The following is a 27,889-nucleotide window of genomic DNA, read 5'->3' on the forward strand; positions in this document are numbered from 1 at the left end:
CCCCACTACCTCTTTCAATCAATTTGAAACTTTAATGCATTTCGCAATCTTCTGGTTCAACTTTTTGGCCTTATTAATATCTTGGTGCACCACAAATTTTATACTTATTAAGACATTCAAATGAGTATTTAAACTTTAACGCTAAGTTTGTTCTTTCTTGTTAGCATATCCCGTCGCATTATTTTAAATCAATATCAAAATTTTGTAAAAGTCATACATAATTGATTAATATGATCTAAAAAATATTGAGAGTACGTAATTCGTTGTGATGCATGTATATGATCTTAAAAGAAATGTGTTTTAAAAGAATGTCAAAATCGATCGGCGCACTAAAAAAATATCATATTATTGAGATGTGACTGCATGTCTTAGATGAATTATTGATTGGATTTACTTGGCACATAAGCACATTATATATATATATACACAATACAAAATATTATTCAAAGAGAAATGATGGCTAATTAGAAAACTATACGTTTCATGCCTTAATATGCATATATTCAATATTAATAAGTTGCTTTCTGAAAACGGTATTTGTATTTTTATCATTATATGTCATTCACATTATCTAATTTTTTTAAAAATAGAAATTGTTATCTAAATAGTTGATTTCTAAATGTATTTGAGTATTTTAGGTCACGACGATAGCTTTATATTAACAAACTCCTATTATCAAATCTATTTTCAAAAATAATTGTTTCGAGATGGATTAAAGAATCGTGCTTGAGAATTGATAGATAATATATATTTGTCCATATTGAGAGCACCATCAATATAGGGATATCAAATGGGTCGAGCGGCTCATCGGCTCGTCCCCGAGCCAAGCAGGGGCTCAATCTCACAAGCCAAACCCACGAGCTCGTAAAAAATATGAATTTTTTTTTAAAAAAAAGGTCTAAAATGTGCAAATTTACCAAAAAAATAAAAAAATTCACGAGCTCACAAACAGGACTGGTTCTGGGGCTAGGCGAATGAGGCCTACGCCTCAGGCCCAGATTCCTAGTGGGCCTCATTTTTAGCCCAGAATTTTTTTATTTTATTTTTCTTCAGTTGTACCAAACTCAGTGATGAAGAAGAGTACCCCACAACTTCAAGCCCAAATCCAATACCCTTAGTCTTAATCCATTTACCCAACTTATACATCCATAAATCATAATCCATTATCCATCATTTACCCAAAATTCCCAATTTCCCAATCCCCAATCAAAAACCCCTTTCTCCCAAACGCTCGTCTGAGTAGTCCGTCCCCTTCGCAGCGTCGTCGGTCGCATCTGTGTCTCTTCTCAACTTCCTCATTGCGACTTTCAGATTTCCTCTTCGTTTGAGTCATCAGTCACGATCCACGGAGTCGGACACCGTCGTAGTTCACATCGGTTCCGTTCCGTTGCATAGCACAGTTCGCTAATCACCCCTGTTAGCAAGCAAGTGCTTGGCAGTTGGCTGTTAGTTTAGTATGTTAAGATTATTAGTTCCTTTTGAGTTATATGATTACATTTACACTATGTATTTAACTATTCATTCATGGCTTTTACCTTTTACTTATTATAATTTTGATTACTTGACTTTAATTGATAAATGCTCTTTTTCTAAGTTACTGTTAAATACTTTAATATTAATGGGTTAACTGTTATCTAGTCTAGGATGGAGTCGAGGACCTGAAAATGCTACAACTATGTTTAATGATTATTGATTAATATATAATTTGTTGTACAAGTTTGGGATGAAGAACTCTCGAATCTCAAGTAATGACTAATGTGTGAAATAGTTTATAGTTAATTTTAATAACTTAGTTTGATAGGTAAGGTGTGAGAATATATAGTTGAGAACTTGGGATATTATTATGTCAATGAACTCAAGAAAAGATATATTCAGTTTTTGCAACCAGTATACTAATTTGAATTAATTTATTTTGTTGATGAAACTGTTTTAACGGTGATTAGTTCTTATTAAATGTGTTATTTCCCTAAGCTTGACTAAATGTGCGTCTATTTTTAAGTATTGGTGTTTGATGTTAAATTTTTGTTTTAGGTTCGAAATTTATGACGATTGAATTCTTGAGGGTGTGATTCCACAGTTTTCGCGGCAATTCTGCTTTTCAAGTAAGCAGTGGCTTTCCCTAACTTGTTATTTAAGAGATTGGAAATGTTTGGAGCCTTGTCGGCTTATATAATTGCAATTTGATTGGCTTATATGATTGATTATTGTACGATCAACTATGTTAGAAGAAAGATAGAATGGATTGACTATGTTATCAATAGAGAAAGAAATAGTTGAACAGCTAAACTATTCAGATTTTATTAATGTTTTTTCCTTTTAGACGAATAATATTTAACTAATTATTTGAAATATTTTGATTTTGTTATTTGATAATATAATTTTTTTATATAACATATCTATTTGTTGTTTTAACGTTAAATTTTAAGTTAGCAATAAGCTGCACAATACACCATTGCATTTATGTTGATTTTGGGAGGGGGCCTAATTTATATGCTTTGCCTCGGGCTCCGACAATCACAGGACCGGCTCTGCTCACGAGTGGCTCGTGGGTTCGGACCACAAGTTCATGGCTCGTGAGCTCACGAGCTCCTGGGTCGAGTCGAGCTCGTCCCCGAGCAACGAGCAGAGCTCGATCTAGGCTCGTCTTTCACAAGCCATGAGCTTGGCTTGCTACGAGCCCGTGGGTTAAACTGGGCTCATTGCCATCCCTACATTTATGTGACAAATTGAGCATTATCATAGAATCAACGTCTTTTGGAGGTTTCTAAAAAAAATACTAAAAAAGTATATCAAGTCAAGATTGAACGTGAATATGATAATTTATGACATAATATGAACAAAAAAAAAAATGATAATTTATGACATAATGTGAACAAAAAAAAAAAATGCAAGAAGCCAACTTTTTAATTAGGGACCCTCTCAAAATAAATAAATTTTTTTTTTCTTGAAGTTACTTTTCAAAAGAAGTATGCTTTCTCCCAACAAAGCCAAAATGGAATAATAATGACAAAACCCATTGAAAACGGGTTTTAACAAATAAAAAGTAAAATTGTCAATTATAGACCTCAATAGTAAATGTGGGTCCTATAATTTGAATCACACAGTGATTGAAGCAGAAATTGATCTTGACACCACTAACCATTCTTGTACACAAATCTATTGCAAATTGTCAATAGCCCTCAAAAGAGAAATTCCCCAAAAATGCAAGAAGTCAAATCACAATTAGTTGGGTTTCCACTAATATGGTACACGTTATCTGGAAGTTCGATTTTAGTCGAATGTCTTTATTGAATTCTATAAACATGAAATGATGTGGTAAATGAAAGTGTGAAACCAACAATTAGAATATTATGAATTATCAAAGGAATAAAACAGCATAGAGATTTTCCTTTAGAAATTTACCGTACAATTTTGATCTTTAAAAAGAAATTTAGAATTTAGAATCCTTTTAAGAATTCCAGTCGATACTGTTATTAAGTATCTTGAATAGGTGTTACAGTGGATAAAGTCGTGTCGATACTTTTGTTAGTGAACATTTAGACGAGGACAATATAAATTTCCATTTAAGGTAGTATGCATAATTTAAAAGTTTGATTTTAGTCGAATTTCGATAAACATGAATGATGTAATAACTAAAATGAGTGAAACTATCGATGAGGACAATATGAATTATCAAAGGGATAAATAGCATAGGGATTTTCCTTCATAAATTTACTCCACCCCTACCAGACAATTTCAATCTTCAAAAAAAAATTTTGAATTTAAAATATAAATCCATTTTTAGAAGTCTAGTTTATATTGTTATTGAGAACAATAGAAATTTCCATTTTAGGTAGTATGCGTAATCTAGAAGTACGATTTTAGCCGGCTATTGTTTGTCAATATTTACATGAATAAATATCAAAATGTGAAGTTTAAACGTCAAGATTAACAAGCTAAGAAAACATACATAAAAGACAAGGAAATAATAATAATAATAATTATTATTTTTTGTATTTAAAATAATAAAAATGGCAACTAATCTATTCAACAATCACCTAATTATAATCTCATCCAATCAAACCGCAATACGTTGTACAAAGCCATGTCGATTTTTCCTTGGTTTTGGTTGAATTATTTGGATTTAGAAATTTCTTTTGAAGTTCTAAGAGAGGCCATTCAACATTAAACTTCTTATGAATTTTTCTTTTCAATTTGATTACATTTCCACAATATTTTTATTTTCGTTATGACTAAATCTACATACTGCGTACAAGTCAATAACATTCACGATTTTTTAATGGTATTTTATTTAAAGCTATCAATTAAAAAAAAAAATTGTCGAATTTACTTTTCGAATAGAAAATGTTTGAACCGTTAATTTATTTGAGAAATACACAGATTTTGATATTGAATTCTATTGTTTCACTTAAACTATATCGTGACGTGACAAATAATCCGAGTCAAAACACGTTTTATGCTTTGCCTATCCTATCACAAAAATAAAATAAAAGGAAAAATAGGTATACCTTCAAATTTGTAATGGATATTTTATTGTTTATTTGACTAAGTAATAGAGATGTGCTAACAAAGAAAATAGATGTCATAATATTCCTGCCCCGTTCACTTTAAGCCTAATCAATGTTAGGAAGAACCAACCCGTGATATTATACTTTAATGGCGTTGCTTAATTAAGCAGCTTCTTTTAAGGGATATTTTAACTTTTATTCGACAATTGTGGTTCATTTAGTGCTAGTGGGAATTGTTTGGACCATCATCAATCTTGAAATGATTCTCACGATAAGACAGAGTGGAATTCAGAGAAAATCAAAATGGATCTTGTGCAAGTCTAAAATTGATTATTTTGGCATAATTATAAGTAATAGTAACTTATGACGAGCAACGTTTATCTTGGGGTCGATATCATTAGTTAGGTGCCACCAAAAAATTGGCCCCTTTTAATGCCCTTGATTGAGGTGATATTGCTTTTTTCAATTCTCATCTAGACCTCATATAAAATTAAAATTGAATTTTGATCTGACAATAAATAAATATAGATTCAGGTAATAAACAAATTAATTTGTTACACGTTGTCTCTCATTTAAAACTTGATTTTAGCTAGTGTGGAAGTGCTACAAGAAGACACCCTCGTGGTCTGTTTTGGAATCATTGGAGATTAGGGAACGAAGCCCATCAATCGTTTTTATCGTCACAATTATAATTGAAACAGTACACTAAATATTTTTTTTAAATTTAATATTGGCTTCAAAGCGTGACGTAGCACCTTTCGACTCAACGTAGAAGAAATTATAAAGAGTCGAGAAAGTGGTGAGGTTGGAATCTAAACTATATTTGAACTCGAAAAGAGGTATGAAAATGTAAAATGTATTAATAAGATGTAATTTTTATTTTGAATGCCCTATGAAAAGTGATTACCCTTTATATATAAAGAAGAAATTACAATTATCGGATACTTCAGTAATTTCTAAATAAAGAAGTTGATCTCGATTATTATACCACTTATCACATTAATAATTTTCGATTGATGGGTCAGGTCTACTATGGTTTCATAATGATTACTTGGGTTGTAGGTTTTGTCGTCTACTTACATTATCTTATTATCCATTGACGATCATGGATGGTTGGAAGACAAATCCTTTGATGTTGAATGATTGTTGTTCAATTAGAGTTGAGTATCTTCTTAAGCATTCATTTAGCTAACCTCGTCAAATAAGCTCGATTAAGTAAAGGGCTGAACTCATCTGTTGTGGGCGAACTAATCCTTCAAGATGGACACGTGGCAAACAATGTCATGGATGGGTCATGTTCAAGGGGTGTCTTTAATCCGAATTGAATGATCGGAGGCCAACATATTCATTAATAATGTTTAGAGCTGACCTACCTTTATCAACAGAGCAATCAATTTTCTCTGCAGGTTAAAATATAATTATTACAGAAAAGCATTTAAAGAATAATTGCTTATAATAGAAAATGAGACTAACTTAAAGCTATGGGAATAATATTCACTTACAAGATCAAATAGTGCTTTTCCGCTTGAAAAAAGAAAAAGTAAAAATGATGCTCTTTTTACACTGTTGCCACCTAAAGATGCTGCTTCGACAAACCTAATATTGCACATTTACACGTCACATGCAACCATACAAACTAATGGTTGTACTTTGGTACATGTCTATGGATAACCACTAGTCTTTCCTCGCTAAATGGCTAATTATAGATCGAGAACAAGATTATGTTCGACCTCAATGAGAATAGAATACGGAATACTTAACAATACTTTTTCATAGATAAAGAATTACGAAAGCACGCCTTAAATTCTGTTTCAGGTTATGTAGAGATCAGATCGTATCATTTTTAGTCTTTCTTTCATGTTCAATATTTATCTTTTATATTCTAATCGGAATGAATACATTGTAATATAATTAGCATCAGTGTAATAATTAATTAAATAGATTAATGTCTATGGATAATCACCAGTCCTTCCTCACTAAATGGATAATTATAGATCGAGAACAAGATTATGTTCGACCTCAATGAGAATAGAATATGGAATACTTAACAATACTTTTTCATATATAAAGAATTACGAAATCACCCCTTAAATTCTATTTCAGGCTATGTAGAGATCAGATCGTATCATTTTTGGTCTTTTTTTCATGTTCAATATTTATCTTTGATATTCTAATCGGAATGAATACATTGTAATATAATTAGCATCAGCGTAATAATTAATTAAATAGATTAATGTCTTATAATTATTCTTTTCGTGCACACAATTATTTGTAACGCATAAAAGGTTGTCCGTGCAGAATACCACTTGCTAAGGTATGGGGACAAGATAACGAAACGGGGAAACTACAAATGAAACGGGATGCAGTGGGTCCGACCCAATTAGTGAATCCGGTCCACAACGTGGCAATCTAAATCTATATTTAAATATCAATTTGTTTATATATGAGCCACCACACACGTGTTACGTGTGTCACATTTGAATGGACTCTTTCCCTGCTACATTCACTACGATTGACCAAGTTTTCGTTTAATAAATTTGTAAATCAATTTATAAGGAAAAGATAATCTCATGAATAATAATAATGAATTTTAGTTATGAACATAAAACTGAATTTATATTTGACTTTGAATTATTTTATAAATTATATTAATACGATTACTTAAGTATCATTATTTTGGGTATGAAACATATCCAATATACTCGTTGTGTTAAACCCCCGTAATTCAAGCTTACAATTTTTACACGTTGAAAGCACGTGTGATGGTACTGAATTAAACTTACAATATTCATGTTTTGCTCCTGATATAAAGCTCACATTTGGTATGTATTACTTGCATTACCACAATATCTACCACTTCGAAGTTGCTAAATCTTGAATATTTGTATAAAGAAATAATCAAAAGGAAATATTGCTTATAGTGTAAAACAAATATAAAAGTATTGTAGAAAATTGTAGTTAGTTATTACCTTAAGAATTTCATATGAATGGAATTTAAGCTTCTTTAATTTTGTATATTCGATCAAATTCAGCCAGCACTCTATATAGTGACTTTGGATCGATAGAGTTACACAAGTAGGCTTGAGGGTCGAGTATGTCATTTTAGATGTTTCAATATATGGGACAACTCATTGCACTAGGTGTATTTCATAAATGGAATCACTCAAGTTCATGTAATTACTGGAATGAAGCCCGACCCATAACATTATTTTTTAAACATTTCGAGCTGAAATACAAATTATCTCCACATTAGCAAAAATAGAAGAAATAAAACACGCAAATAGTATCCAACATCTAGCAAAATTTTTGTAGAAGAATTTATTTAGAAAGTTGCCAAGTTTTTCAAGAAACTCTTATAATCAGAAAAAAGGTTTGTTTGGTAGGGTATTTGAAAAGTCAAAAGTTGATTATGAGATAAAGGGTTAGTTTTAAAAATGTTTAGCCTGAGTTCACTTACTCAAAAAAAAATTCTTTATAAGAAGCAAAAGCAAAACAGAGATGTTGCCAAACAAACCCAAAGTAGGCAAAAAAATTATTTAAATATGCTTAGAATTAACTTTTAATTCTTCAAGAAGTCTCACCAACTTGGTCTTTAATTTATAAAAGAGTAATGATATTTGCAGTTATTCATAGCTATAATCGCTCTATGTGATATATATGTGGTGGTTAGTAATTTGATATATTAATGTGATAGCTTTTTATTACCTTATATAACAAATCACTTACTATCACATATATGTTACGTAAAACGACTGCGACAGTGAACAATTATAAATTACATAATTCTTTATTAAATCTCTACTCGAGACGTCCTAAGCCGGTCCCCCAACACGAACATTTATCATGATGTGGCGCATTTAGACACCTCTACCTAAAAGGTTACTCGATTCCTAATTTCCACAATAGCCCCTACAAGTCTGCTGTTAGCAATAGGAAAACCGTGAGTGCCGCTTTAATTGTGGGTCATTTATGGTTAGAAAGTTGGAGATATATACAAATGTATAATTAATGCGAGGCCAACAAGATTTGCGTTTGTTAACTTCCTTTTTCTTTGCGTTAGGAATTCAACATTATTTTCTTTATTTAGTACACAAATGAATCTGTCAGACTCATACCTCATCTCCTCAATTCACGAAAACTAATAATAAATTTCTTGGTTTTACTCCTCTCTCTCTCTCTAGAATTCTTTGACTTTCCTATTTTCTGACGACCACCTGTATAGTACACTAAACCAGGTACTTAAATAATCCCAAACCCATTCATTTTCCCTAGTCTGCCTTTGCCACCTCTCTTTCCCTTGCATGCATCTCTCCACATAATTCTGTAGAAGAAAAAAAACTTCGATTCTTATGGCCGTCGAAGCAAGGAATTTCAATCTTTTTCCTTCACAATTCATACCCAATAGGTACTTTTAATCAGTTTTGAGAATTCATTTACCAAACACGCTTATAATTATTTTTTCTGATGAGTGTTTTTGATATCTGCAGAAATTTGGTGAATTCCAACCAGGGAAACGCCTTTGCGTACAGTACCCAGATGGGATCATTGGCGGTGCCTTTGCCCTCATCAATGCCGGAAACTTTATTGCCGATTTATCAAACTCTTGATTCGGCTCCGGCGAAAACTTCTGTGAACACGGATAGTGGACTCACATACAACTTACCGCCGGCTCCGAGAAAGCGCTCCAGAGAATCTATGAATCAGTTTTATGCTACATCTAATTTCGGTGCACCCCAGAAAAATAATAGCATTTCTCAGTTTCCATCTTTTGTCAGTGAAGAAGTTTTGCCTCAAATCCAGCAATACCAGTTGGAGATTGATAGCATTATTTCCCAACATGTAAGCATCGGTATAAATTTTATAGATTTGTGGGTTTTGGATGAATTTGCGGTTTACCGTTTAGTTTTCTGATCTAATTTTATGGTGATTTTCAGACGAAAAGGATTAAATTGGAACTGGAGGAGAAGCAAAAGCAACAAGCAAGATTGTTGATGGCGGCAATAGGAGAAGGTGCGATGATTAAACTAAAGGAAAAGGAAGATCAGTTACAGAGAATGGGGAAAATGAATTTGGTTCTTCAAGAAAGAGTGAAGAGTCTTTTTATGGAAAACCAATTATTGCGTAACTTAGCACAAACAAATGAGGCTACGGCCAACTCTCTGCGTACAAATCTCGAACAAGTACTGGCACACGTTAGTGATGAGCGCCTCTCCGGCGGTGCCGCTGGCGGTGGAGGTGCGGTGGAGGAGGACGTTGAGTCTTGCTGTGGCAACAGTGATTGTAGGGAAGTCGAAGGTGAATATGGGAGTCGGACGGTGGCGGAATGCGGTGGCAGGATGTGTCGGAGGTGTGGGGAGAGAGAATCCTGTGTGTTGTTGCTGCCATGTAGGCATCTTTGCCTCTGCAACATTTGTGGGAGTGGGACCGCCCATGTCCAATCCTGCCCCGTATGTAAATCTGCCATGACTGCCACTTTGCACGTTAACACGTCTACTTGATCAAAGGCCATGTCAGAAATTAGCATAAAAAACAGTAATTACACATTTTGGTTTGTACATTTTCTTGATGAAAATTTAGCTTACTGTAAATTTGTTCAGCGAATTAACGTAATTTATTTATTCTTTAATTGCATTTCTTTTTTAGTCATATCTTATTTATTATATCGTCTAGTCAATGACCACTTATCTAGAAAAATGTATTAAAGGGTACAATGTCGACATTGGTTTACTTTTTTAATTTTGATAGCAAAAAGGAAAAAGAGCCGAAAGTTGTTCAGCATATATTGAGTTGCAGTTTCGTGGCCGACGTTTGCCGGGCATCCCACTTTTAAAACGGTTCTCGCTTTGGGTTTGTGGGCATATTCAATAGTTAGGCCTGTACTTGAGAATGCAACTTATTGAAATTATATATTGAATTGAAGCGAAATAGAAAATTACTAAATTTTTCCAAGATTCTCATCTTTGGTCTCTTTCGATCAGAGTTTTAATTTATTATACCAAACATGAGTAGCTTCACGTAACCTGATAAATATTGAAATTGTTTCATGATAAATTCAATTAGATCGGTACTTGACAATACAACTTATTGCAACTATGAGATAAATTGAACTGAACGGGATAACAGACAAATTGTCCGCACGCATCTCATCTTTTATCACTTTCAGTAATTTTCAATCCAGTATACGAAGCACTTAGCCTCTTGTATTGGGAATCAAGTAGATATCTGAATTTTATGAAAAAATGGTTAAGGCGGTACTTGACAAAACATGGCATGCTAGGTGAGATGCGAAGGTGCTGAAAAAGTCGATTTTTTAGCAGTTTGATTCCAAAACAGATAATTAAAGGCATGGACCAAACAATTTCCTAACTTTTCCGGCATGTATGGTGATGTGAAAGCAACTTTGACACTTTGTTAAAGCATTTCAAGTACCATATTGAAATCCATGTCCCTTGTTATAATTTTGTTTAATTAGTTGCTTATTAGAATAGTTTACATAAAATTAAAGGTTGAACCCCAATCTTAAGGGTCCTCCATCGCCTCTGTCCTGGAGTATCGTGAGGGAGGTAAATCGCAGATTATGCATCTAAGAGTACAAGGTGAAAGGCTGCTTATACACTTGTACTTACCCAAGAGCCAAATCCATATTTCAGGATTCGAACTCTTGATGCGGCAGCTTCAAACAAAGATGGATTTCTCCACCCTCCCCTTTTACCACTTGAAGATGTGCCCCGGGGGCGTTTACATAAAATTAATTAATATAAATGACACATGCATGTTATTTTATTCAATTCTGATGGGCTTTTTATTATTTTTATTATTTTTTATTTTTTATATCTAAATTTTGTTTTTGTTTTGTCGGAAGTAATGATGGGTACAAGAGATCCAAGGTCTGGTTTCTAGGAATTTCCCATTACCTTCCTTTATCTTTTCCTCTTCAAATCAAAACTTTTTTGGATTCTTGAAAATTTTATATGTGCACATGGACCGACTGTTTTCCAAGAATCAAACTTTCTGACCTTTATCTTTTCCTTATTCAATGAAACAATCATAATGTATATTAATTGAGATAATCATATTTTTTTTCTTTATTTTACTCATTTGATGAAACGGCAAGTTCGACATTTTCATGATAATGGGGCTTGGTTGGTAAGAACATACCTTATAGGCTTTCTTCTCTTAATTATGAGAAAGATATGTTTAATTTGATATTTGAAATGTCACAATCACGTGCCAAATGGAAATCAATAGTCCGGTGCATTCGGCTTGATTAAAGTTAATGGCTCAATGAGCCCACCACATGTGAAAATAACCTCACTTGTTTTATTTTTATTTAACGTGATGTTGTTATCATAAGGTATTTCAAGACAAAATGAACAGATCATTGATCAAATATAAAATAATGGTTATTGGATAGAAAATTCAATGTCAATTTGGACGGTCTTATTGAATTTAAGGAGCTCAATCAGTGGATGCCTTGTCTTTGTAATGATATTTAAGCTTACACGTTTACGTAAATATTAAATTTGAATTCGTACTACACAATTTTTTATCGCTTAAATGAATTTGGAGAGTGATTGGAGCGAGAAATTTTTTTATCCCTTATCCCACGTCCTATATCAACCCGTATTGATTGTTAAAAAGTTATCATTGAATGTAGGATTTGATTACATGAAAAGTAATTACAATAATAGTCTAATGCGTGACTCAGTTATCGCATTATTTATTTTTATTTATCATAGTTTGGAATTAGTTGGAAGAATCGTATGTGCTTAATATCCCTTTCATAATATGTTTGCTAGTTATCTGTCAACGTATATCATAAAGACCCAAATTTAAAGATAGACAGAATAAAGATGGCAGATAGTTATGCATCACTGAATTGTGGGGCACACATGAAAATTTGATATAAGCGGGACCCACATAAAATATTGATGTAAGTGGGACCCACTCAATGGGGTCAATTTTTCATTTTATCACTAACTCAAAAACCTTATGAATTTGTGCGTGTCGTCTTTACTTCGTCTTTTTATGGGGCTTTGTTAAACAATTCAGCAATAAATTTGGACTGCACGTTATCTATCTACCATCAACCATGCTATACTATCACAAAGTTTGACATATTAATTGACACAATACACTTACATGGGAGGTCGGCATTGTTTTATTGGCACTGAACCCACACCTCGACTGTGAGTGTGATGTCGTCCTTTGTATTAAACATTATGTTCATTTGACATTTTTCATCTACTATCTATAATTTCATTCTCGAATCATTAATAGTATCATAAAAGTCTATATTACGAGTGGCCAGCTTTTTATTATAAAAACGAATTCCGCAATTCTAAATTTAATGAACATCTAGAATATTTTAGTGATTTACAACTCATTAGGAATAAAGTAGCAAAAAAAAAATAGTTATCGTCTTCGCGAAAGTTCCTTATAACATATTCAAAATTCAAGAAAGCGTAAGCGTGGGGATGGGGGTGGAGGTGGTGGGGATGGAATTGGGTGGCCTAATTAATTTGACTACACAAAACATCTCATCTACTAGACAATCCCTTCAAGTTTCAAACTCCTCCAAATTTCATTGTCCAATATATAATTTTCAATTGAATTCTTATCAAGTGTGTCAATAATATACAATTATATATATGTGTGTGTGTGTAAATTTGACAATACTTCTATACATTTCTAATAATTCGTCGAGACTCTTCCCACGAATTGGTCAAAATCTACAACAAACGTTGCACTGCTTTCAAAAGGTCTAGACAAATTAACGTTGTATGGTCACAAATGGTGCAAGGGTAAATTTTTTCTTGGTCAATCATAGTATAGAATTTATTAAGGTCCAATCTAAGTATACGTGTGAATAGAGTAAAAGAAACCAAAAATTCCACTGCTTAAAAGTCTTGCCATGCACGTCGAAACTCGGAAAAAGCAAGATAAAGACTAAGGAACTGCATAGGAAGCTTTGTTTACTATTGTTCATATTTATTTTTATTGTGAAGTTCTAAATTCAAATAATTTTTTGTTCATCTTTAATCAAAATGAGGTACTGAATTGTCACATGTTAAGTTATAATATAAGGGCACGTTATACATGTCGTGAACGTTTTGGTAAATCGTATTAGATAATACTCGATAAACTAACATCCGACGTGAAACTAAATTGATGATTAATTTGATGATACGAAACAAGGATTTATTACGTAACGATTACATAAAAATTGAACTATATGATAAAATTCTACCTACATTATCAAATATCAATTATTCTAGGTCAGACAACATGTACACGTTATGAAAGTGCCAACCTAACAAAGTTTCCTTCAAAACAACTCATTTATTGTACTTTATACCTATTCCAATAGTGGGCCCAACTGACCCGATGAAATGTCCGAGTATCTTGGCCCATGTTTCTGTCTTCAGACTAATGATGATGAAACGTTGTGGGCCCATTTTAAGGTCGAAATGGAAAGATGTGTCGCAAAAGTTGTCCACTTTAATGATTTTTCTATATTCCAAATTGTTTAGATTAGATGATGTGGTCAAAACCCGGAATAAATGCATTGATCCGACGAGTGAGTATGGGGCCCCGTGATGTGAACCGTAACTTTCTTGGTTGTATCTTATTGTTGGGGGCACATATCTACTAGTCCATCATCTTTAAATTGACATCGCGTCGTCAGTATTGCAACACGTTTCCTCTGTATAAACTCGGGGCCCACATACACCGTTTTGAGGTTGAAAAGAATAAGAGAGGTTAAGTGCATGTTTGACATCTATTTATAATCGACAAAACAACTTTGTTATTCACATATTACGTAGAATTTACGGTTACTAATTACTTATCTCACTATTCATTTTTATCTATTCGTAACTTAGGCTTGTCTAATAAAACTTTTAATAAAAATTCATGAAGTATGGTATGAACGGTTGACAAAGTTGTGTCCCTAAGATGAGAGCTTAAAATTAAAGTACGATAAAAATTTAATGAAACTTATCAAACAAACACTTAGAATATGTCTGATTGGTTTTATTTTCCACAAAAAATGTTATTCTTTTTTTTTTATCCAAGTTACTACTTTTGGGGTATTTGATTAACAATTTTTTCATGGAAAAATATTTTCCAACTTTTGATCACGTAACTATATTTTCCTCAAAACTAAAGGAAAATATTTTCTTTTAAGAAGTGGTGATTTATAATTTTTAGGTAATTCACTATCCCTTTCTCTCTCATCTACTTACCAATAAAAAATAAAAAAATATAATATTTTATAAGTTAAAAACTAAATCAATGAAACACATTTAATTAATAGTTTTCATATAAGTAAGTTATAAGCAATTGAATTGTTTGAAATTTATTTCATTTCCACACAAATTTCAAATAAATTTCATGCTTGCAATCAAACGCACCCTTAATAAATTTTTCAATATATAAAAGGCCAAAATATACTCACATCTCAATTTTTATCTACATTTTAATTGCATTAAATGTTTATAATCTTTATATGTTATCACATTTATGTTTCAAACTTTTTTCATCGCATTTTTATTCTCAAATCAACATAAAATGTTCCAAATAATGGTTTATTTCCAAAACTCTATTTAAGATAGAGTAAAAAAGACTTATTTATTCACTGTATTTTTGAACAAGCGAAACAAATAATATTGCAAATATGCGATTAAATATTTGATCCTCATTTTAAAGCACATTAACAATACTTTTTGAATGAAAACCACGATTAAGGATAAAAAATTATGATTAATAAAATGTTAAAGATAAAAAGGTAATTAGCACGAAACGTCCCTACCTTTCATGATTTTTGTGAAAAATGTCCATACCTTTCGTTTTTTGGCACATTTCATCCCTACCTTTACATTTTCTTGTGCAAAAAATCATTTTCGTCATTTTTCTCAATAAAAGGCTAAAAAATGACTAATATACCATCCTATTTAATTTTTTTTTAAAAAAATAAAGAACTAATTGCAATCATAGTCCCAATTTTTAAAAAAAAAATTCAAAAGAGTCCCAAACAAAAAAATAAAAAGTACATAATCCTCGAAAATGAAGGAAAGAACATACAGATAAAACTAAAGAAATAAAATCTCGAAAATTCTGCTTTTATATATACAAATAGTTCCCCAAACTGTTACCCTCAGATTTTTGGCCATAATCATCGAAAATTAATCTCCTCATGTTGATTTCAGTTCAATATCTCTCACAAAAGAATGTGATTACACCTGGGTTGCACTCCATAATTTACTGGAATCCTTCTGCAAACAACATTGAATGAAATTCTTGAAATCTTCTGATGCACTTCTGGCAAGCTCGGTGGCTCGTCGAAGCATATGGCACACATAAGTGTAGCCCAGTCAAGTCTTTGCCCCTCCGGCAAGTATGGAAAATGACCCATGAACAGTTCCAGTAGAGTCAATCCTAAGTTCCATATATCACCTGCGTACCTGTTGTAATTGCCGCCGTATGTATTTGGGTCGAATCTTTCCGGGCTCATACAAGCGCAGGTTCCAACGTAGGAATTGTAGGGATCTAATGTCAAGTGCATGATTTTACTGACTCCAAAATTAGAAATTTTTACTTCAATTTTACTGTTTACTAATATATTTGACGGCTTCAAATCTCTGTGAATGATCTTGTGGGAGTTCAAATATTCATTTATTTTTGTTTGGGACTCTTTTGAACTTTTTTTAAAAATTGGGACTATGATTGCAATTATTTTTAAAAAAAATTTAAATAGAATGGTATATTGGTCATTTTATAGCCTTTTATTGAGAAAAATGATGAAAATGATATTTTGGACAAGAAAATGTAAATGTAGGGATGAAATGCGCCAAAAAACGAAAGGTATAAACATTTTTCATAAAAAATCATGAAAGGTAAGAACGTTTCGTGCTATTTACCCAAGATAAAAATATGATCAAGTAAAAGGTTAAAGATATAAGTAGGATGATGAATAAATATTTAATAAATTTTATGCAATGTGTGTATTTATAAAAAAAAAAATTATAGAAAAAATTTATGGTGCGAAATATAAATTATTAATCACCCTATATAAAAAGTGTGGATGGTGAAGAAACATTGGATTTCCACTTTTGTCCTAACTTTAGTTTTCATTTGTAATAATGTCCTTAGTCAATGTACTTAATTGACATTTATTTTGTACTAGTTAGAGTCACATTAATTCAACTTACTAAGCATTTATGTGTATTAATTTATCGAATGAAAACAACCTGAAATTTAGCATTTTAGAATGCTTCAATTTGCTAATTCTCAATATGTTTATGTTAATTTTTTTCCTGGTTTTTGCGTTATCAAGAAGATAGACTAATAATCTCTGTATTTTGCGATTAAATATTTGATCCTCATTTTAAAGCACATTAACAATACTTTTTGAATGAAAACCACGATTAAGGATAAAAAATTATGACTAATAAAATGTTAAAGATAAAAGGGTAATTAGCACGAAACGTCCCTACCTTTCATGATTTTTGTGAAAAATGTCCATACCTTTCGTTTTTTGGCACATTTCATCCCTACCTTTACATTTTCTTGTGCAAAAAATCATTTTCGTCATTTTTCTCAATAAAAGGCTAAAAAATGACTAATATACCATCCTATTTAATTTTTTTTTAAAAAAATAAAGAACTAATTGCAATCATAGTCCCAATTTTTAAAAAAAAAATTCAAAAGAGTCCCAAACAAAAAAATAAAAAGTACATAATCCTCGAAAATGAAGGAAAGAACATACAGATAAAACTAAAGAAATAAAATCTCGAAAATTCTGCTTTTATATATACAAATAGTTCCCCAAACTGTTATCCTCAGATTTTTGGCCATAATCATCGAAAATTAATCTCCTCATGTTGATTTCAGTTCAATATCTCTCACAAAAGAATGTGATTACACCTGGGTTGCACTCCATCATTTACTGGAATCCTTATGCAAACAACATTGAATGAAATTCTTGAAATCTTCTGATGCACTTCTGGCAAGCTCGGTGGCTCGTCGAAGCATATGGCACACATAAGTGTAGCCCAGTCAAGTCTTTGCCCCTCCGGCAAGTATGGAAAATGACCCATGAACAGTTCCAGTAGAGTCAATCCTAAGTTCCATATATCACCTGCGTACCTGTTGTAATTGCCGCCGTATGTATTTGGGTCGAATCTTTCCGGGCTCATACAAGCGCAGGTTCCAACGTAGGAATTGTAGGGATCTAATGTCAAGTGCATGATTTTACTGACTCCAAAATTAGAAATTTTTACTTCAATTTTACTGTTTACTAATATATTTGACGGCTTCAAATCTCTGTGAATGATCTTGTGGGAGTTCAAATATTCATTTATTTTTGTTTGGGACTCTTTTGAACTTTTTTTAAAAATTGGGACTATGATTGCAATTATTTTTTTAAAAAATTTAAATAGAATGGTATATTGGTCATTTTATAGCCTTTTATTGAAAAAAATGATGAAAATGATATTTTGGACAAGAAAATGTAAATGTAGGGATGAAATGCGCCAAAAAACGAAAGGTATAAACATTTTTCATAAAAAATCATGAAATGTAAGAACGTTTCGTGCTATTTACCCAAGATAAAAATATGATCAAGTAAAAGGTTAAAGATATAAGTAGGATGATGAATAAATATTTAATAAATTTTATGCAATGTGTGTATTTATAAAAAAAAATTATAGAAAAAATTTATGGTGCGAAATATAAATTATAAATCACCCTATATAAAAAGTGTGGATGGTGAAGAAACATTGGATTTCCACTTTTGTCCTAACTTTAGTTTTCATTTGTAATAATGTCCTTAGTCAATGTACTTAATTGACATTTATTTTGTACTAGTTAGAGTCACATTAATTCAACTTACTAAGCATTTATGTGTATTAATTTATCGAATGAAAACAACCTGAAATTTAGCATTTTAGAATGCTTCAATTTGCTAATTCTCAATATGTTTATGTTAATTTTTTTCCTGGTTTTTGCGTTATCAAGAAGATAGACTAATAATCTCTGTATTTTTATATAATCTTTTTTCAAATACGTTATAGAAATAATTTCTAATTTGGATTGAAGATTTTTTTTTTTTTTTTTTTACCTAATTTCTGCCAGATAATTTTTTATTTTATTGTCGTGCTTATGTAATTTCACAAAGACGAAGAAAAGAATATTTTCCGCTGCGATAGTTTGAGCATTTGGATAGCCTTTTCCTCGAGAATTTATTATATTGTTTGTTGTGTTTTAATTAATGTTTCGATTTAACAATTATTTTCGTCATTAATGCAATGATAACTAAAATTATCATTCGAGAAACTATGCTGGTTGCCGTTGGCAACAATCTCAAATAAAGACAGGGTAATATTAGTCCCTGTTTGTCATCCATTCTCTCCATTTTTTTATTCTTTTTTTTATAGTACTCATTTTCAACCACAAATTCTTTATTAAAATAATATTATACATAAATTAAAATTTTTTTCATCTTTTTTAATCATACATTTCAATATCGGTCACTATTCCATAATACATTCTTTGCAAATAATGGGTGACAAATACACCCTTAACTAGTACTACGAGTGCTTAACACCAGTCTTGATGACATTCACAATAATTGACATATAATTTTAAATGAATGGATATAAGTTTAGTTGAGATGACTTGTCAATTAAATGCCAAGTAACAAAAAAATGGGGCAGAATTGAATTGGGTCTAATTGTCCCTCAGAATCCCCATAATTGGTGGTATCAAATATATGGACCAATTGTATTAGCCCATTTATTATGGCTCATTTTCTGCTTTTTTACTTCTTGTTGGACCGAGTAGTCCCGTTTGATAGTGTGCACTGTCCAGCGTAAACTTATGGGTTCATTAAGTATATAGAAAAAATAATTATTTAATAATTACTCTATAAATAAGGATGCAATTAATTATTTTGTTTCGAGAATATAGGAAATTTATTTTTATGCTAGTATAAAAGATGAAATTACTTCATGAATAATAACAAGATATTCGAAATATTAAGTAATCTGAGTTGAATATTAATTTTCATTTTAAAAAATCAAAAAGTGCTATATTAAAAAAGAACATAGGCACACAAGGGAAAGAAATAAGGAATTCTCTTTTAGACCCGACTCTCCTAGTTCAATCAGTACTTTTGTTTGTGTTACTTTAGAAGTTGTTTTAGCGCTTCTCAAATTCAGCTAGTCTGGTATGACTTAAAACAAAATGTGTATTCATTGAGATTGAATTAGGAGGGTTTTTTCCATCCCACATGCATAGTGACCAAGTATAGTGATCTATAGCTCGTTGAGAGAACGGGGTTAGAATCGAGAATGGACATAGATTGAAAAATGAGCATGTTAACTACTTACTGGGTTCACGTACATTATTAGATTCTACCTATAGAATTGGACACCACCTTCCATGTCAATCACTAGATCAAAGTTGAAAAATTAGAGTGTGCTTCTTCCTGTACTTGTGCATTCCATTGAACATATAAATAATAGATTGGACTTAAACTATAACAACAAATCTGTAAGCAAGAGCTGCTTGTCAAAGAACATAAAATACATATGTTAAATCAACCAAGATAAGTGTACCGCACTTGAGACGCAATCTCACATCCAAGTATTCATTGAGTGCAATTAAGATGGAGGAAGCAAACGTAGAAAAAGAACAAGCAATCCATGGTACCATAGTTTCTTTCTTTATTATTTATTGACTTTAATTTCCTATCAAGCCCTTTTTTGAGCCCCATTTTTTTATCAAAATACATTATTTAACAGTGATTTGACATAATTTTAACCACAATTTTTTCAATAAAATAATATTACACGTAAGTTCGAAACTTTTTCTTATTTTTAACCGTATATTCTTCATCATAATACTATTTCAAAATACATTTTTTTAAGAAAAACGATGCTCAAACAACCCCTAATTCATAATTCAAAATGTCGCACCGGCCATATCCAAATATTCCTATCAATCTTCCAATATCTCTTTGTCCTTGTTCATATAGATGAATATTGCCCATTACAATGCAATTATAAATTGGTGGTTGTCCTAATCTTCATATTCTTATTCCTAAATGCTTTAAAAAAGTAATTATAAATTAAAGGGACAACCTACTGTATGTAGGCTGTGGCCCTGTTAGGGACAAAGAAAATAGCTCAATGATGCATACGCAAAAATATTTTTTTAAAGTCAATTGCAGCCAAAAGTTACATTAAGTCATGTTTGGTAGAAGTTAAAATTAAATTTTTAGTAGATTTTAATAAAAATTGATGGAATGTATTATTAAAAAGTTGTGACTTCCACGAAATGTAGTGTTAAAATTAATTATTGACTTTAATTTAAATTTTAATTATACCGAATAGGGTCTAATAGAAGCAATATATTTTTTTCCTATTTTTTTTATCGATAATCTTTAGTTTATTTCAGACTAATCACAATATTTTCTCTTTTCTTTCTCTATCAACACTTCATTAGTAATTGTAACCCCAAAAGAGAATTTCATTTTTCCCTTATTCGTCAACACTTTTCCCTTCTTCTCCTTTGATAGATGCTTTCTGTTTAAGCTAGTTTCAAATGAAGAGAGGCAAAAAGTAGGGATGACAAAATGTAACTTGCCTTGTCATCTTGTGCCTCTGTGAATTGGGATTGGGATGAGAACACGATTCTCATGTCTATTTTCTTTAAAAATATTTTATTTAAAATATAAAAAATACATAGATAAATAAACTGGAATGATAGATGATGATATTTTAATTCTTCGTTTGGGATGGGCCACCCTCGACCCACCCACTACCGTTCCTAAGCAAAAGCAAGTAAAACTCATGTTGACATTTTAATTCTATCATAAATAACAATTAGGTTCATGTCATTAAAACCATCCACGCACATACGGGAGAGACCATCAGTTTGATCATGTTAGTTAATAGATTGGTGAAATTGTAATAAAAAAGAAAGTATATGATCAATTTTCAATAAATTAAAATTTGGAGACTAACATGAAAGAAACCTATAAGATGGGTGACCAGCAAGAAAACTTTCCACTTCGTTATTTTAAATATATTTATGTTTTAGTTATATCCAATTTGATATATCTAACCTCAAGTTTGAGCGCGCAATTCTATTCAAATTGTAAAAGCTTTGTTTGTTAGCAATTTTTCACTTTAAAAAATTATTTTTTAATCGTTATTTCGTTATTTCAACCTTAATTTTTTTTATTTCTTCATTCATAATAAGACATACATTTTTCTCCAACGATCAAAAAATCAATTTTCATAATCATTAACGATTAAGGCCCAAGTTTTTTTTTTTTTTTTTTAGCTCGCTACACTGACACATACGAAATAATAAATTAGTAACTAATTATCCAATAGACCACATTCCAATAATTGAGTAGTGGGGGCTAATCATGATTGACGCATATTTTAACTTATAGTTCTTACCCTTGCCGGATTAATTAAATACTTGAAAGAATTGATAAAGTAAATAAAAAATTAAAAATAATAATAAAGGGGGTTAGAAAGTCAAGGTGGGTTCACGTTTTTAATCAGACTTTAACAAACGCAACCCATGTGCCTGGGTTTCGTAAACACTCGGGGAATCTTTCTTCTCTAATTAATACGTCACCCCACGTCGGATTAGAATATTTATTTGGTACATTCCCGTCCAAATTAAATCCTGCACAAGCACACTCATAACCTTAATTTAGATGACGATAGATAATAGATTAAATAAAAAATTTTCAAAATCAAACACGAAGACATAATAATCTGTATCATTGTGCTATATGTATATAATAATTTAAATATACATAATCTGATAGATATGTTTGAATCAACATTTCCTAAATCGAATAAAAAAAATTTCCAATTTTTTTGATACCTCGTTACTGCAAAACTACTATGGCCCCGTTTGGTAGGGATTTTTTGCCCCAAAAAATTGATTTTTTGATCGTTATTTAACTATTCAAGTCGTAATTTTTAATTTCTTCTCTCACATGTGGACCCCACTTTTCTTCTAACGGTCAAAAAATCAATTCTCAAAATCTCTACCAAACGGGCCCTATATATAATTTTATTATGTATAAGTAGGATTTATTAGAATTTTTTATAAGTTTATAATTAAAAAATAGAAAAGAAAGCCTAATGATAATCCGACCTCTCCTACCAAATAACTTGACTTTCTTTTGACGCCATTAACACCAATAGTAACCGATTGATGCCCTCACTCTCTCCCTGTGTTTGTAAAATCCAGAGAAAAATATAGCACTGTCCAGACACAGAAGGAGCATTTGTCAGATTAGGGTTCTAATGCCCGCCCATTTATTAATAAGGTATAATCACCCACTCTGAAACTCTCCAAACAATAATTTTTCACACCAAGGTATGGAACCTTCAGTTCTTGATTTCTTGTGCACGTGTGTGTGTTTATACATTCACATGTATATACTTTTTAAGAAAAAAATATATGAATTTTAAAGATAGGCAAGATTAGGCTGATTGAAGAGTGATGTTTGTTGGGCTGTCTTTTTTAATGAACTGAATTTTATGTTTCTGTACCTCTTCTGGCTGATGGGGAGTTTTTATTTATTCATTTATTTTTCTGTGATTTATCTGAATCCTGGATCTTTTGGTTAATAATAAATTTCTATATTTCCATATAGGAGGCAGAGATGTGTATTAAAACATCTGGATCTTCTTTTTTTGAGTAATTTCAATGAGTCATCATTTGAATTTAATGGTCCTTTATCTTGGACTATGGATGCTGAATTTGTTGTTGTTTATTTGTTAGATTCTGATACGTTTTCCGAAATATTTGGTCTTTTATTAGATTTGAGACCCATATATTCTTGAAGTAAGTGGAGCTGTGAAGAAATTGTGGCCACTTGAAAATTTTAGTACATGGTAATGGAGGAACAACCAATTATGGATGGTTCGTCTGCTGATGAAACTAAGGAAGAAGAAGATGATTTTAGAAGCTGTTGCGAGGATGAGGATGAAGTGGAGGATAGTGAAGAACCCGGAAAGGCAGATTTAGATGAAGATCTTGATGATTATTCTGTAAAGATGTATTTCAAGGGTGTGTCTATAGCTGGTCCCGGAGATTTTGGTTCTAGGCTTTCTGGAATCGGGGTGGTTATGGAGAGGTCACGTGATTTATCTCCTATTCGAGTGCAGAAAAAGCTCGATTTTTATGTGGAAGAATCGGTGGCAGATTATTTAGCTCTGCTTGATGGCTTATTAGAGGCTGCAGAAAAAAATATTAGGCAGGTTTTCGCCTTTACTGACTCTGATATCCTATATGATCAAGTAAGCAATTTCCCAGTCCCAAACTTATTATATTGCTTTTTGTTTGTTTGTTGGTGATTACAATTGGTTAAGCCAACAAATCTGTTTAAATTTGGTATTTGAGTTGCACTTCTCATGATCAATATTTTTTCTGTTTGGAAAACTAATTCAATTTTACCCATTTGCTTTCTGACAAACTAAATTTAACCATTATTAGTTTGAAATGAATCAATATGCTCCCGAATAATAACGGAAGAATATTGCACTTCTCAGCACTAACTGATTGCTTTTGAAAATTTTCTATATAACTTAATGATAAAGTGGTATTAATTTCTTTCAGATTACAAAAGATGAGGAACTTGAAAATCCACTTCTTGCGGCGCTGAGGCAAAGGATCCTAGAACAAGCTAGTAATATGGAAGCCTTTGTTCTAAAATTTGTCCGAAGTACTGAAATCCAAAAGGCTGTACAATTAGCCCAGGTGGCAGTTGGAATAGTCTCGACTCCTGTCGAAGGAGATAAATTGACTGAAAGTTGTTCAATCTGTTGCGAGGAGAAGTTTTCATCAATGATTATCACGATCAAGTGTTCACACAAATTTTGTTCTGACTGCATGAAAACTCATGTTAAGGAGAAATTGCAATCTACTCGTGTTCCCATTAGATGCCCTCATTCGAGTTGCAAATACTGTATTTCCACCCCTGAATTTAGCTCTTTTCTTCCCGTTACCTCTTACGAATCTTTGGAGAGGGCCCTCAAAGAAGCAAATATCCTTGACAAGATTTTCTGTCCTTACCCTAATTGCTCGGTTATGCTTGATCCTCGCGAATGCTTGTCGACTAGGGCGAGTTCATCGAGCCAGACGGACAACGGCTGCATGGAGTGTCCTGTTTGTCGGGGATTCATATGCGTCGATTGTGGTGTTCCTTGGCATACTTCTATGACTTGTGAAGAATATCAAAAACTCCCATTAGAGGATAGAGAAGCTTGTTACATAAGTCTGGTACAGAATAAAGGGTGGAGGCGTTGCCAGCAGTGCCACAGGATGATTGAACTCAATCATGGTTGTTACCACATGACATGCCGGTAAGATTTTTATCTTTCAAAATATTTGTGCTTCCGTTTTCAAATGCTTTTGATGTATTTTCTCGTAGTGATTTAGCAACATTTTTCCTTGCTTCACTTTGGTTCAATTTGTAAGAAAATGGTTGCGGAAGAAAAATGAGGAGACCTGGGAAAGATGGTCTGCAAAAGTACACCTATCTTTGTTCTAGATTACTGAATATAAACTAAGCTATTAGTAAAGGGTAGGATGAACTAAGCCATCACAAATATGCCAAAACACCTTAATTTTCCCACAATTAGCAGATTGGACCTGATTTTATGTGTGTGTGTGTGTCAGAATGATAGAGAAATATCTACATTTAAATGGTCCTCGCCCACTGGGGCATCTGAAGAACCCTTACAATACATTGTGGTGGATGCTGATTACAACTTGGGGTGGCACGCGGTGAGTTTAAAACACATACATCATTTCTGGGATCAGTAAAATCCGTAACAGATTGTAAATTCTTGTTATGGAGAGATTGGCTGTTGGCCTTTTGGGCTCCGTCGTGAAATTAGTTTACTTTCAATGGATACAAGTTGCATAATTGGCAATAGAGTGGCTTTTTGCCTTCTGGGCTCTGTCGTGCAATTAGTTTACCTTCAATGGATACAAGTTGCATAATTGGCAATAGAGCAATCATCACCAAACATGGTACATTTTCATTGGAGGACACCATATTTGGCAACATAACCTAACCCATTTATGCCCTAACTTTCTGTGAGCCAATTGGCAATGAGTTTGATTTTCATATAGATCTATCCCTTTGACCAGCTGAGTTCTTCCAAATATTACTGTGCTTTTTTTTTTGGATAAATGGGTTAGGTTATGTTGCCAAATATGGTGTTCTCCAATGATTAAAAAAAGAAAAATGAGAAGAAATGGTACTAGAAAAATAAATGAATAGTGTTGACGTCAAATTCTGTCATCATTTCAAATCAAATGTGCGAGAAGCCGTGCTGTGTTGACCGATGGAGGCCCTTTGAGGCTCAGGTCAGTTGAGTTATTTGAATGTCACCTTAATAAAAGCATGTATGTGCATGTATACTGTATAGCGTTAAGATATGGCTAATAAATGTGTGTTGTAGTATATAGATGAATCATCATTCCACATCACATATGCCCTTTTCATACTTGTAAATATATTATGATTTATAAATGGAAAATTATGATTTATAAATGGAATTACATGTTAATTTAGTAGACTTGTTGGAATCTTCCTCCTCTTTTTTTATTTTATTTTATTTTTTATACACTTGGTGCAAAATGTGAGATCATTGTCAATTTAGATGAATTTTCTAAGTAGGATGAGAGAAGGTAATTTCATCCTCAACACTTGTCATACGATGGTGAGGAATATATCACCTTCCTTATTAATTGTGAGCTAACAAACATTATTGGGTGAGGTTTAATTAGGCCATTTTCTATACACGATAACAAGTATTCCTTAAAACTTTAATTAGAAGTGTGGAGTGCATTGAACTTAAAATTTACAATATTGAGCCATTGTTTGAGCCTCATTCTTAAACAGTGTTTTGACATCATTTCAACAGCACATTCTTCAATAAAATAATATTACACGCAAATCCAAAATTTTTCCTTATTTTTTAACCACATATTTTCCATTAATATACTATTCAAAAATGCATTTTCCCTCAAAATGGGGCTCAAACAAGGGCTGATATTTGTTTTCTTTATTTGTTATTGGATTCTTGTCATCTCGATTTTTGTTTATATTTTTTCTCGCAATATCTCTTGGCATGTGCTCTGAACAGATTAATAAAATTTCTTAAATGCTTAGTAGGTGTTGGGGGCATCATGGAAATACATTTGGAAATTGTGACTTAGCATTGCTTATCATACCAAAAGGAAATATTGGCATATAAAGAAGTCGAAACTATAGAAATCTGAATGGCAGGCTAATTGGGTAAACCTTACAAGTGCTCATTCTAATTGTCCCTCGTCCATCTTTTACCTGCAGGTGTGGGCACCAGTTTTGTTATTCTTGTGGTGTGGAATACAGGGGTGGCCAACAGACGTGTGAATGTTCATTCTGGAGCGAAGATTATTCTAATGAATCGGCAAATTATCCTACCCAAGAGTTTGAACAATGGGCATGGGATTCATTTGAGTCACTTCCGATGATGATGGATGCTTATTCAGATCAAGAAAAATCACAACTGGCATTGATCCAGAGGTTCCTTGCAGGGGCGTTCAGTTTGACGGATCATCAACCACAACAATCCCCACCTCGCTGTACAGATTCCTATGTTGATCCCATGAAAGATCTGCACCAGCTACCTTGGCTAGAAAAATTTGTGTCCGTTATGAGCGACAATTACTATGACGACTACATCCAATGAAGACGATTAGCATTCCTATAATGTTTGATTTACGGGGGAAAGATGATCTTGCTCTCTCACTGTCTGGACATATATAGCGAAAGACCCTTTCTCATTCAGTTCTCCTATTCCTTCTTGCGCTCAAAACTTATGAGCTTAAATTCCTTTGTGCAAGGATTAGGAGTGTATACAATACAGAGCTTCCCTCTTGCAGAAGGAAGAGGAAAGTATTTAAGGAAAACAAAAGGATAAATGTTTTTGACAATTTAAAAGGCAATGAAGTAAACAGTTTTTTATGTTCTCTATATGTGATTCAGTCCTTATATAGGATTGGCATTTGACAGTGAGCATGGTGCTTGCTTCTTTCATACGAGATGATCAACATGCTTGGAAATTTTGAGCATTTTTATGTAATTAGGCCTACTATATTTGCCGGCACTTTACACTTAAAACTGCTTATGAGGTGGCAATTTATAGGGGAAAAATGAGTTTCCTTTTCTGCTTTTAATGGTATGATTATTCTTTCCGGGATTGATTCGATATTTTTGTATAGATGGATAGCACTGTGTAAATATTGGGAAAATTTGTACTGCTGCTTGTCATTTTAGCAACAGA

General features: G+C 32.3%; 3 protein-coding genes across 5 annotated transcripts; 2 read left to right on the forward strand and 1 right to left on the reverse strand.

Annotated features, from left to right (window-relative positions):
- Nucleotides 1–8,652: 8,652 nt before the first annotated feature.
- Nucleotides 8,653–10,150, forward strand: LOC111407299 (BOI-related E3 ubiquitin-protein ligase 1-like). Its single transcript, XM_023036708.1, has 3 exons — nucleotides 8,653–8,913; nucleotides 8,996–9,347; nucleotides 9,443–10,150. Exons 1-3 carry the CDS (start codon nucleotides 8,858–8,860, stop codon nucleotides 10,004–10,006), a joined length of 972 nt encoding a protein of 323 aa, XP_022892476.1. The 5' UTR covers nucleotides 8,653–8,857; the 3' UTR covers nucleotides 10,007–10,150.
- Nucleotides 10,151–15,729: 5,579 nt separating this feature from the next.
- On the reverse strand, nucleotides 15,730–17,707 carry LOC111408316 (mitogen-activated protein kinase kinase 9-like). Its single transcript, XM_023038087.1, has 2 exons — nucleotides 17,436–17,707; nucleotides 15,730–16,150 (listed from the first exon to the last, which is right to left on the reverse strand). The coding sequence occupies exons 1-2, from the start codon at nucleotides 17,705–17,707 to the stop codon at nucleotides 15,730–15,732; spliced, it is 693 nt and encodes a 230-aa protein (XP_022893855.1).
- Nucleotides 17,708–22,682: 4,975 nt separating this feature from the next.
- Nucleotides 22,683–27,644, forward strand: LOC111407301 (uncharacterized protein DDB_G0292642-like). 3 transcript variants are annotated; one of them, XM_023036711.1, is made up of 4 exons: nucleotides 22,683–22,872; nucleotides 23,370–23,848; nucleotides 24,168–24,913; nucleotides 25,230–25,804. In XM_023036711.1, the coding sequence occupies exons 2-4, from the start codon at nucleotides 23,441–23,443 to the stop codon at nucleotides 25,339–25,341; spliced, it is 1,266 nt and encodes a 421-aa protein (XP_022892479.1). In that variant the 5' UTR covers nucleotides 22,683–22,872; nucleotides 23,370–23,440; the 3' UTR covers nucleotides 25,342–25,804. The 3 variants fall into 3 exon arrangements, with proteins under 3 accessions (XP_022892479.1, XP_022892478.1, XP_022892477.1); XM_023036710.1 differs by lacking the exon at nucleotides 25,230–25,804 and adding an exon at nucleotides 26,914–27,644 and having other exon boundaries at nucleotides 22,687–22,922; XM_023036709.1 differs by lacking the exon at nucleotides 25,230–25,804 and adding an exon at nucleotides 26,914–27,644 and having other exon boundaries at nucleotides 22,688–22,872.
- Nucleotides 27,645–27,889: the final 245 nt, after the last annotated feature.

The sequence above is a fragment of the Olea europaea genome, chromosome 13, assembly GCF_002742605.1.
Source record: "Olea europaea var. sylvestris chromosome 13, O_europaea_v1, whole genome shotgun sequence".
NCBI classification, from domain to species: Eukaryota; Viridiplantae; Streptophyta; class Magnoliopsida; order Lamiales; family Oleaceae; genus Olea; species Olea europaea.

What these genes read in the sequence shown, in the direction of transcription:
- LOC111407299 (XM_023036708.1), top strand. Translation starts at nt 8,858, where the DNA reads ATGGCCGTCGAAGCAAGGAATTTCAATCTTTTTCCTTCACAATTCATA. An exon ending in TCACAATTCATACCCAATAG is followed by an intron (nt 8,914 to 8,995) that starts GTACTTTTAATC and finishes TGATATCTGCAG; the next exon opens with AAATTTGGTGAATTCCAACC. An exon ending in ATAGCATTATTTCCCAACAT is followed by an intron (nt 9,348 to 9,442) that starts GTAAGCATCGGT and finishes GGTGATTTTCAG; the next exon opens with ACGAAAAGGATTAAATTGGA.
- LOC111408316 (XM_023038087.1), bottom strand. Translation starts at nt 17,707, where the DNA reads ATGAGCCCGGAAAGATTCGACCCAAATACATACGGCGGCAATTACAAC. An exon ending in AATGATGGAGTGCAACCCAG is followed by an intron (nt 16,151 to 17,435) that starts GTGTAATCACAT and finishes GATCATTCACAG; the next exon opens with AGATTTGAAGCCGTCAAATA.
- LOC111407301 (XM_023036710.1), top strand. Translation starts at nt 23,441, where the DNA reads ATGGTAATGGAGGAACAACCAATTATGGATGGTTCGTCTGCTGATGAA. An exon ending in CTGATATCCTATATGATCAA is followed by an intron (nt 23,849 to 24,167) that starts GTAAGCAATTTC and finishes AATTTCTTTCAG; the next exon opens with ATTACAAAAGATGAGGAACT. An exon ending in TGTTACCACATGACATGCCG is followed by an intron (nt 24,914 to 26,913) that starts GTAAGATTTTTA and finishes TTTTACCTGCAG; the next exon opens with GTGTGGGCACCAGTTTTGTT.